At 38.3% G+C, this 12,328-nt stretch overlaps 1 protein-coding gene across 1 annotated transcript in view; it reads right to left on the reverse strand.

Moving 5' to 3' along the window:
- FER1L6 (fer-1 like family member 6) overlaps positions 1 to 12,328 on the reverse strand; it is a 222,837-nt gene that overhangs the window by 110,632 nt on the left and 99,877 nt on the right. The window contains exons 20-21 of the mRNA XM_072606566.1: positions 9,935 to 10,059; positions 5,226 to 5,360 (exon numbers count right to left, since the gene is read on the reverse strand). Coding sequence (XP_072462667.1) covers positions 5,226 to 5,360; positions 9,935 to 10,059 — 260 coding nt within the window. The remainder of the gene's footprint in view (positions 1 to 5,225; positions 5,361 to 9,934; positions 10,060 to 12,328) is intronic.

Genomic DNA, 12,328 nt, shown 5'->3' on the forward strand with positions numbered 1-12,328 from the left:
AAACCACTCCAGTAATTTTGCCAAGAAAACCTCAAATGGGGTCATGAAAAGTCAGACACAACCAAAAACAACTTAACAAGGACAAGAACATATTAAGTACTATGTGAAGCACTAGGGATACATAGAAAAGCAAACACAGACATTCAAAAAGACATTCAAAAGACTTTCAAAGAGCTCACAGTCCAAAGGGGATTTAGATCCAAATATTCACTAAGCCTTCTATACCTTCTTCTTTGCTTTTTCCTCTTTATGGTATCCTTCCACTCCCCAACCACCAGACACAGGTTAAAACTCCCTTTCTGCTTCTTTAGATTTTTTTCTCTTTTTCCATTTCATCTTGAAGTCTTTCCTCCATTTTTCTAGGAATATTTCCTTCTCTTCTGTAATCTAGAGAGTGGAGATGCTTTCCTTTAGCCTTTTTACTTTTTCTTCTAGAAGGAAGACTGTACTTGGAATACATATAGAAATCACTTGACCACAGCAAAGGTACAAACATCACTTGCTTGATGCGGACCATATCAACTTCTCCCTGCTCTTCAGACTTGCTGGAAATTAGAACTTTCTAGATGCTCCCCTGGAGAACTGCTCCGATAAATAGCTTGTTGCTTCTTGTTAATACATTAACACCTTAATAGCCATACCCAACTTCCTTTTCCTTCTTTTATTAACTTCTTTCCTTGTATTACCTGTCTATTTTTCTTACAAAGATTACCTTCTTGAATGCTTTTCGACAAATCCTTCTGATCCCCTAGAGTAAGTCACTCATCCCACATATGCTACAAGTTGTAAAGTCAACAAATACCTTTGAATTGAATTAAATTGAAATTGTGTCATTTTCTCCCTCTTCATCATCCCTCATTGTTTCCAGTCAACAATGTTGTAATAGCCTTCTAACTCTTCCTATTCTACCCTTACCAGCTGTATAGCTCGTATTTCAACTCCAGGACTAATGTGTTGCTCTGACCATGTCACTCTACTATTGAGCCTTCTGTGGCTAGGGACTAAGGTTTCCCATTGCATTCTAGGTCATCTCCAGTCATCCTGAGGAATATCTGGTCACTGGATTCAGATGGCTCTGGAGGAGAAGTGAGGCCGGTGACCTGCACAGCCCTCCCTCATTCAAAACAAAGTCAAGTGCAAGTCATGTCATCATTTCTCAGTTGGCATGGTCTTCTTCGGCAACGAAGGACAAACAACAAGTCTAACAGTCTGTGAAACTTATTGGATAATGCTTAAATTCATGACTCTGGTTCCCATCTGTCTGTCCAGATTTATATTATTACTAGGTTGTATTCTAGGGTGTCTTCATGTATTCTAATTTCATTCATATCAGACTACACATTATCCCTGTTCTCTTCTTTTTCTCTTCTATCTCTGCACTTTTGTTTACACTGCCTAATGTTTAGAATACACTCTCTTCCACCCCCATATCTATGTATTCAGAACCTCCTTCCCTCCCTTCATCTCTTTCCCTTTCTTCCTCCCTCCCTTCTTTTCTTCCTTCCTTCATCCTTTATTTCCCTTTCTTTTTCTTTCTCTTTTCTTTCTTTCTTTCTTTTCTTTCTCTCTTCCTTTCTTCCATTCTTTCTCTCTCTCTTTCTTTCTTTCTCTTTTCCTTCTTTGTTTCTTTCTTTCTCTTTTCCTCCTTTCCTCCTTCCTTCTTTGTTTCTTTCTTTCTCTTTTTCTCCTTTCCTCCTTCCCTCCTTCCTCCTCTCCTCCTTCCTCCTTCCTCCTTTCCTTCTTTCTTTCTTCCTTCCTTTCCAGTCAGACATAGGTGTGTCTTCTTTCGTGGAACCATCCCTGACTCCTTAGGCTAAAATGACTCTCTCTCTCTTGAAATTTCTCATAGCCCTTTCCCTTTTTGCCTCTCACATTTTACCTTCTATGATTCTTATTTGCCTGAATGTCTTATCCCCCTTATTAGATTACAGATCCTTGAGGGCAGAGACTGTGTCATTTTTCATTTATATATCCTTCATGCTTACCTAGCACAGTGACAGACATAGAATAGCCTCTTAATGGATGTTTATAGAATTGAATTGTTTATCAAAAGAAGTCTATAAACCTATTGCCTTTTCTTCCAGGCCTTATGTCTTATTTCTACAACAACAACTTCTAGCTTAGTAATAAAAATCATCTCCCAGGGAGCTACTGACCTATCCCAAGAGTATCAGGCCTCCAGCATCTTTCAGGAGGGTGTCTTTGGTTTCATACTGAGAACAGAGCTATTTTATAAGACGGGAGATAAGAGATTAATGTGCTGTTTCTGGGCTTGGCTAGGAAAAACAGAATGGTTTGTAAAGGTTACATTAATGATAAGGCATCTCTAGTGATCCAAGAACATTTAAAACCTTTGCTGCATATTCACAGCATATTTGCTTGTTGTTTTACCGCTTGCCATAACTAAAAGGAAAATTCAGAAGAAAGAAATCAGTCTGTGAAGAGGAAGGTCGTATACAAATTGGGGACAAAATAGAGAAATATTTAATTAAGTAAAAACCTTTGTGTTATAATTATTTTTGTTCAAAAATGTTTTTATTTGGAACTTAACAAACATCAAATAAAATGGGCATTTGTACATACACAGTACAACTGAAAAAGAAGATTATACTCATGAAACTGCAGCTCTCTATTATATATATCTTGGTTTTCTTTTTAAAGCTTTAATAATTTCAACCAGCAGTTTAAAAAAAAATGAAAAGCAACCTTTGGTTCAGTGAAAAGAAAGCTAGATTTGGAGTCAAGAGATCCTGCTTACTTACTCCCTGTATGACCTTAGGCAAATCCCTTAACCTCTGTGAGCCTGAGGTACTTTATCTGTAAAAGCAGGCCATTTGCAAGTAACCTTGAAGGTCTCTTCTAGCTCTAAATCTTTGGTCTTGTCAATTTTAAATTCTCATGTTTAGAGAATGTCTAGACAATTCAGGAGGTTGTAGGCCCCCCTTCTGGCTGTTGTTGTTTGGTTGTGTCTGATTCTTCCTAATCCCGTTTGGGGTTTTCTTGGCAAAGGTTTTGCCATTTCTTTCTCCAGCTCATTTTACAGATAAAGAAACTGAGGCAAACAGGGTTAAGAGATTTGCCCAAGGACACAGACAGTAAGTATCTGAGGCCAGATTTGAACTCCAGTCTTCCTGACTCCAGCCCTGGTACTCTATCCACTATACTACCTATTTTCCTACTGAGTGAAATGCATTCAGTACTCCACTGTATTTATTGTGTTTTCTTCCTTCCTTTGATCAGCTCAGTGCTACCAACTGGATTTTTGTCAATCGAATCATATATGGTATGATAAGAAGAACATCGGATATAGAGCCCACAGACTTGCCATCCAGTCTCAGCTGTCTCTTACTAGCCATGTGACCTCACACGAGTAATTTCTCCCATGATTCTTAGTTTCTTTATCCATAAAAATGGGGACAATAGTCACCCAATTCAATTCATGTGCTGACGGTGAGGATCAAAAGGCATAAAATATGTAGAATGTCTTATAACTTGTAAAAGAGCTATATAGAGCTACAAAAATAAGACATTATTAACATTCTTATTATTGATTAATAAACAAGATAATAATAGCTACTGTCCATATAGTTCTTTAAGGTTTACAAAGTGCTTTATATATATATATAATCTCATTTGATCCTCACAAAAATCCCTTTGAAATAAATGCTATTATTATCCCCACTTTATAGATGAAGAAACTAAGGCTGAATGATTAAGTGGCTTGATCCAGGTTACCCAGATCATAACATCCGTTGCAAGATTTGAATTCAGGGCTTCCTAACTCCAAGTCCAGTACTCAAGCCATTGTGTTACCTAAATGGGATGAATAATAAATGAGTCCACTAAAGTTATCCTCTGATGCTTTTTCATGGATTAGAAATGACCCTATTTCATGGAAGGATGCCAACAGAATACAAAGTCCAATTGAGCTGGGAAGGCTTTAAATGCAAGGAGGCAGGGAGCCTGCTTGGGGGCCTACAGTCTGAGAATCAGCCAGGCCCTGATCTGAGAGACTCATCACCAAAATGGCCTCTACCAAGGGATACTTCCTCCCTGTAACCCAAGAAGGTTGACTGTTAGAGAGGGAAAGCATGGTAATTTATGTCGGTAAAGAGAACCTAGGTGAAGGGTCATTAGAGTAAGGAAGTTCATTGCCTTCAGGCTAATTAATGTTCAGGTGCGTTCTTTTGTAAACCAAAAAACACTCTTGTAAAATGGTTAATAGCAAGGATTATAATAATGGCTAGCATATATATATGTATGTATGTGTATATATGTGTGTGTGTGTGAGTATATTTAGGTGTTTATACATATATAAATGTATATATACATATATGTATGTGTGTATGTCTATTGTGTGTGTATATTTTATGCACACACATACAGCCTTAAAGTTTGCAAAGCACTTTACGTATGGTATCTCCTTGGATTCTCCAAACAACTCTCTTAAGTTACTATTATTGTCCCCATTTTATAGATAAGGAAATTGAGGCTGAGAAAGGATAAGTGACTTGCCCAGAGCAAATACATGTATAGGATAGGATTAGACCTCAAGGCATCCTAACACTTAGTCCAGCCTCTACTCGGTTGCATTAAGTACCTCCCCCTTCCTAATTAAGTTTTATAAAATTGGATTTTAATAGAATGGACTTACTTAAAGCAGAAGAATGCCTATAGTGGCACTGAGCTGCTGGATAGTTCGAATAAAATAAAAAGATAACATAACCAGTGGTGTTACTGTGTCTATAAGCTACTTTGGTACTGTTATCACAGCCTGGTAAAGTTGAAAGTGTGTAGGATCTTCAGGTAGGAAGACCTGAGTAAAAATCCTGCCTCATATATTCACCAGCTGTGTGTGACCTTGGGCAAGTCACTTAACCTTTCTAGGCCTCAGTTTTTTATCCATAAAACAGCAATAATAATAGCACCTCCTTCCTAGGGTGGTTATGAGATTCAAAGGAGATAATAATAAAGCACCTTGCACGATGCCTGGCACATAGATAGCACTATATAAATGTTAGCCACTGTTATTATCATTAGTTTTATTATCATTTTTGTTATTTTCATTAGTATTACTCATCTTTGTTTTCTAAAATGAAAAGGTAAGGCCAGATGGCCTCCGAGGCCTCTTTGTTCTAAACTCATGAATCTGTGTGCCCCTCCCCCCCTGTGGTCCATCCCTTCTGAAGGAGGGAAAGGAAGGGTGAGGCTCACATTGGCCTTACCACGGCATCGCTGTCATAGAGTTCCACCACGACCAGAGGCGGGGATTCAGCCACTTCTCTCTGGTCCCCATAAAGCACGATGTTATTGAACAGCAGCATCTGGTTCCAAGTGGGGGACAGGGTCTGGAAGATGACCTGAAGAGCAAAGGGAACAGAACTGATTAGGCTCCAGTTCCAACAACAACCACCACGACTCCAGAACATCACCCTGCCCCCTCACCCAGAACAAGGAACATGTGGGCTTGGAGTCTACAAGACTAAAGTTCATGTCTCAGTTTTCTAGGACCTTGAGTAATTTCAAGTTCCATTTCTGTGGGACCTTGAGTCTCAATGTGCTAATCGTATTGTAGGAATTGGAGTCAGAGATGCACATGGCTGGAAGTCACCTACTACAAGAATCCTATTTGTGATGTCATCCATAGACAAGCAGTTCTGTCTTTTTATTTTGCTTTATTTTGGTTTTTTTATTTTTTCCACTTAACAGTACTTTATTTATTCCAATTACAAGTAAAGATAGTTTTAACACACACTTTTATAAGATTTTGAGTTCCACGTTTTTTTCTCCCTTTCTTCCCTCCCCTCTCCTCAAGATATCACGCAATCTGATATAGGTTATACATGAACAATCATATTAAACATATCTCCACATTTGTCATGTTATGAAAGAGGAATCAGAACAAAAGGGAAAGATCATGAGAAGAAAAAGCAAAACAAAAAAATAGAAAATAGTATGCTTTGATCTGCATTCAAACTCCATAGTTCTTTCTTTGGATGTAGATGTCCTTTTCCATGAGTCCTTGCGTTGCTGAGAAGAGCTAAGTCTATCAGAGTTGGTCATTACACAATGCTGCTGTTACTGTGTACAATGTTCTCCTGGTTCTGCTCACTTCACTTAGTATCAGTTCATGTAAGTCTTTCCAGGTTTTTCTGAAATCTGCCTGCTCCTCACTTCTTATAAAACAATCATATTTCATTATATATATATATACCACAATTTGTGCAACCATTCCCCAATTGATGGCATCCCCTCAATGTCCAATTCTTTGCCACCACAAAGAGAGCAAGTTCTGTCTTACAGGGTTGTTACGTGGATCTAAGTTTTAAGAATGCATAGACTTTTGGAACAACTGATATGAACTGATACAAAGGGAAGTGAACAGCGTACTCAGTAACAGCAATATCGTATGATGAAGCACTGTGAATGACTTGGCTATTCTCAGCAACTCAATGATCCAAGACAATCCCAAAAGACTGATGATGAAGCATATTATCTGCCTTCTTAGAAAGAACTGATATGTTTGAATACAGACAGAATCGTTATTTTTCACTTTCTTTTCTTTTTCTTTTATTTGAATCTTTTTGTACAAAATGACTAATATGTAAATGTTTTATGTGATTGTACAGTATCACCTATATCTGATTGCTTATCATCTCAGGGAGGAAGGAGGGGAGAATGAGGAAGGGACAGAGGAATAGAATTTGGAATTCAAACATTAAAAAAGACAAATGTTAAAAAATTGTAATTGGGGCAAAGGTTTTATACACACACACATACTCATATATACACATATACACATATATATGTATATATACATATATATATTTAAAGAATGCATAGGTTTTCTTCAAGTTCTTCAAGGGCTGTCATGGGGAAGGGGGGTTACACTTGTTCTATTTGATCCTAAAAAACAGGACCAGGAGCACAGGATGGGAGTTTCAGAAAAGTAAATTACGTCTTTCTAAATATTAGGTAATATACCAGATTCTTTGAGAAGTAGATGAACTATTCCAATTGAGACAGAGGAGGTCTCATTAGCATGCTATGCCTCACCTGAGGTGGGAGGTGAGAAGCCTTCTTGCTTGAAGAGCCTGAATCACTTTCCCATAAGTTGTCAGTATACATTCCCCTTGCTCTTTGCTTGTGATCCCAGTGGAGAGCTCCAAAAGACAAACTCAGTGCTGCTGTGGCTAAATTTGGGGATCCTTGTTTCTATACCCAAACCCCTCTCTGCCCTAGGTCCTTAATGCTACCTGAAAACCCAGCCTCTATCTAAACTTCTGAACCTCCAGAAGTACCCCCAATTTAAGACTTTCAGCTCAAAGATTTCTCCAATTGGAGTCTTCAATCATTTATACGATGGCCATGAGATGGCATTTTTATAGTTTTTCTTTATGCGAGTCATAAAAATATTGTACTTACCACATTTCTTCTTTGGTTTCAGTCCATTTTATGCTTTAGACACAATGAGGTTTAGCATAATATTTCAAGAAGATCCTGAATTTCTCTTGATGGATATTGGAATCAGTGCAACTAACTTCAATAATTTTCTTTCAAATATTATCATAAATCCAAGACTACTTGCTCTCAGCACCCGCTCCCCCAAACTGTAACATCAGTGATTCATACCTTCAATAATGTTGTGCTTCTAAGTAAAATTCTCTTTCCCTGGTCACTAACCAGACACTATTCTAATGTAATTTATATTCTCTGCAGTGTTTTCAGTCACTGGAATGATTACACTAGTGTCTAGGGCACTTTGGGATACGAAGCCCCATTCAATTCAATTTATACTAATATTTGTTGGATATGTACTATAAATAAGACCCTAGGATGAGGATACAGAGATAAATAACTTCACTCATGTGACAAGCTCCCTGTCCTTATTACTGCTGATAGAAGGAAACTTATTTTTTTTAAAAAAAAGCAAAACTCCCCACAATCCATCAAACCCCAAGGAGTTCAAATGTTTAGTTGATTCCACCAATAACCCTGGTTTTCTATTGTGTTTGAGAGCAGATTAAGATCTCCTGTTTGGTTTGAGACAAGCTGGGAACTGCTATAGACTACTGCTAAGAGGATGCAAAGATCTGATTGGCAGAAAGAACATTGGGTTTAGTATCTGAGGACCTAAGTTCAAATCCCAGTTCTGGATTGTATGAGCTCAAGTCACTTAAATAAATTCTTTGGGCCACAGTTTCTTCAACTGTAAAATGAGGAGGTTGAATCAGATGAATCCCTAAGGTCTCGTCCAGTTCAAAATCCTATGAACCAATGAATTTTATATTACCCTTGGGCGAGTCTGGCCTCTCCAAGGTTCTTTGGAACCTGAGACAGTGTGGAATTGCCAAGAAGAGATGAGGTCTACCTTTTGCCTTTGTGTAAATGGGGATTCAGGCAGCCCACTAGGTACATAGTGGTGACTAGATATATAACCACTTCTCAGGTATGACTGACTGCATGGTCTCCTTCCAGGCAAAAAGGCTAATCTATCACCTCTATAAATTCTGAGTAATTACGTGGCATCATGGAAATTTTCCAGAATCATATAATCTTAGAAGCTGTCTAATGCAAGCTCTACCTCATGGGTAAATTATCCCTCCTATCAAAAGGGTGCTTGATAAAATGTGAGTTCTTTGAACACAAAGACTGGTGAATTTTTATCTCTGTATCCCCAGTCTAACACATTGTAGGTGATTAATAAAACACTTTTTGATTGATTGATTGTCTAATAGGATAGAAAAGGTAAATCACAAATGTTGGAGGGGATGTGGGAAAAATGAGACCTTAATGCACTGTTGGTGTAGTTATGAACTGATTCAACCATTCTGTAGACCAGTTTGGAACTATGTCCAAAGGGTTATACAACCACGCATACTCTTTAACATAGCAATAGCCACTACTAGGTCTGTATCACAAAAGAGATCCAAAACAAAAAGGGAAAGGACCTATATGTACACAAACACTTATAGTAGCTTTTTCTAGGGGTAAAGAATTAGAAATTGAGGGGATGCCCATCAATTGGGGAATGACTAAAGAAATTGTTGTATATTATGATGGAAAACTAGAGTACTATAGAAATGATGAGAAGGATGCTCTCAGAAAAGCCTGGGAAGACTTGCTGATACAAAGTGAAATGACCTATGTCTAAAGTAGCAGTAATACCGTAAGATGATCAGCTGTGAATGACTTAGTTACTCTCAAGAATACAACCATCTAAGACAATTCTAAAGGACTTATGACAAAAAATGCCCAGAAAAAGAACTTAGGATGTTTGAATACAGACTGAAGCATACTTCTTTTTAATTTATTTTTCTTGAGCTTTTTCTCTGTTTTCACTCATAACATGACTATTATGGATACATTTTGCATGACTACACATGTATAATCTGTATTGAATTGCTGGCCTTCTCAATGAAGGGGGGTGGGGAGGGAGGAAGGGAGAGGATTTGGAACTCAAAGTTGTAAAACCAGATGTTACAAATTGTTTTTCCATGTGACTGGGGAAAAATAAAATACTAAATAAATACAAAAAACATCTAAAAAAATATTTTCTGGATGCGAATATTCTGCCTCTAATAGAGCCTTTTACTGTAACAAGAAAAAACAGTTAGACAAAACAAACTGATGCAGTAACAATGTTTGACTGTGTATATATGATCATATTTTTGTGTACCCCATAGCACCTAGCACAGATTTGTATGTAGTGGCGCTAAGTGCTTAGTAAGTACTTGTTGAATGAATGGAAATGATAATATTAAACAAGTAGTAGCCATATAGTATTATAAGGTACTTATCTTTCCAGGGTGTTGCTAAGATCCAATGATCATATATGTAAAATGCTTTACAAACCTTAAAGCACAATGTTAATGTCAATTATGCAGCCATGTAACCATTTTCCCTGTGGGAAAGAGACCAAGTTCCTACTCACCTTTGTGGTCTGGCTGTGTGAAACAAAGGTGACTTTGGCAAAGGGATCAGAGAGTCCAGTGCTATCTGCAGCTATGAGTCCCCTGGCCTGGTACATGTGCGCTCTTAACTGGAAGATGTGCTGGGCTGTGAGCAAATCAGGAAAAAGTCATCAGTTAATAGGTCTGTTGTGTGAAAGAGATAGAGAACTATATGCAACCATCAGATATTTCTCTCTGCCATTATACTGTGAGATCCTTAAGAGCAGGGACTGTCTTTCATCTTTCTTTGAAAAGTGCCTGCCACATAGTAAGTACTTAATAAATACTTCTTGACTAAGTCTCTCACCTGTTTTCATTGGTCTTTGGGTAAGGGTTGGCTCTATGTTTATGTTCCCAAAAGATTTTAACTAGTTTTCCATTAGGGCGGGCCATGAGTCCCATTGTACTGCACTGAGATTGGTGTGAAGTCTATAGGAACACAGTCTCCACATGAACGCCTACTCTACTCAGTCTTAAAATAGGTATCAGTATTTGAAGCAGTGAAAAAATAAGGGAAGGGAAGATGATTTTTTGTATGTGTCTTACTCCCACTAGTAAATTGATCACATCTATCTCTTGGACCCACTTTTTTTTCTCTACACTCTCTCTTGATGATCTAATCAATTCCCATAGACTCAGGTTTTGTTATTCATTCTTCATTTTCAAAGCAGACACCATGGAGTGATATCTTGACTTGTATGTGAATTGCATTTAAATGGCAGAGTTGCCTCAGTCTCTCTTCCAGAGTCATCAAATTCGAGTGGTAAGATGCTAAGGTAACAGCTTAGCGCACCGAGAGGAGCAAGTCTTATGCCTGGCCAGCAGGCTGCTCTTCCTCCTGTGGAGCTTGCGAGCAAAAGAATGAGGCAGGGGAGCAGGTCATGAAGCAACTCCGATTTATTCAAGCAAGCACTCTGATTATATAGTCTCTGCCACAACGAACTATGGTAACAGTAACACATACAAACAAACCCGGAGCTATAGTAACAAACACAAGCAGGGGTGGGGCCATCCCTTCCAGCGCCATCTTGTTCACCCTTCCTTGCCCTAGACTCAGTTTACCTGATGTCCGTCAGTGTGGCGTCGCAGGTGGCGTGGCGGTCAGCGCCCCTTACAGTAAGACAAAGGTCAAGATGACTGGCAATGACCTGAAATGCAGTGGATGACTGTGGTACCTTTGGTGTCTCACCAAGCACCAACTGCTTCAGCTGCCTTCTTGGCTATTGGAACAGATTGTTCTTATCTGCCCACTGGAGCAGGGGTGGAGTCTTCACATGCTTGGGGTAGACACTCTCCTCACTCACTAATGGGTTTGAGGCACAGCAGTTATCCTCAACCTGGTTTAACTTTTCTTCCAAGATGATTTACCAGGCTTTGGCCACTGCATATGTTAAAGGTTCTTGGAGGCCTTTAAGAGTTGAGTGCCAAATAGACACCAAAGGTGGATAAACAACCCTGAAAAAGACTCAGCAAGCCCTCACACCAACGGAACTAAATATCCCATAAATTGATGGATTTAATTATCACCTATTATCATCATCTTCAACAGCTCATTATCATTTATTTCACATGACCAATCAGTTGCCAAATCTCACCATTTCTACCTTCACAATACCTCTCTTGCTTGTCTAATTTTCTCTACCCACATAGTCAATACTCTAGTTTAGGATCTTATCACCTCTCTCCTACTGCAATAGCTTGCTTCCTAATTGGCACATAGTAGGCATTTAACAAGTGCTTATTGGTCTTTATCAGCCCCATGTATCCATATTGCACATGTGAACGTTTGTCAATAACAATAATCTGTTGAAAGAACACTTGAATATTTCCAAAGACCTTTGATGGCATTGGTCAAAATTCCTCAAATACCTCAGAATTCATCCCTTCTATGTCTTAAGAGATAGTTCCATGAGAGGTAGAAGCCATAGTGACCAGTTTCTTTGTAATGGACCTCTTCCCACTTAACCAAGCTGGTTCTTGGTGGACAGACAGGCCATCACTTAGTCCATACTTTAACCCTTCTTGCCTGGTAGAACTTTCCACAACTGATCCTTGGAGAACCCAGTTGGAAGAGCAAATTTAAAAAAAAAAATCTCTGGATTTTAGATGTATAGTTTATAGACAGACCCAAGTACATTTAAAATTTTTTTCCAATTATATTTTAATTTTGTTAAATATTTCTCAATGACATTTTTAAAATGTTTAACATTCAGTTTTTAAAATTCTGAGTTCCAAATTCTCTCCATCTCCTCCATTCCCCTCCCCAGCCATTGAGAAGGCAAACAGTATGATTTCACTTATACATGTGAAATCATGCAAAACAAAACACAAAAAAGCAAGAACAATAAAATGAAAAATCTTGACTCAAAATCATC

This window comes from Notamacropus eugenii, chromosome 4, assembly GCF_028372415.1.
Source record: "Notamacropus eugenii isolate mMacEug1 chromosome 4, mMacEug1.pri_v2, whole genome shotgun sequence".
NCBI classification, from domain to species: domain Eukaryota; kingdom Metazoa; phylum Chordata; class Mammalia; order Diprotodontia; family Macropodidae; genus Notamacropus; species Notamacropus eugenii.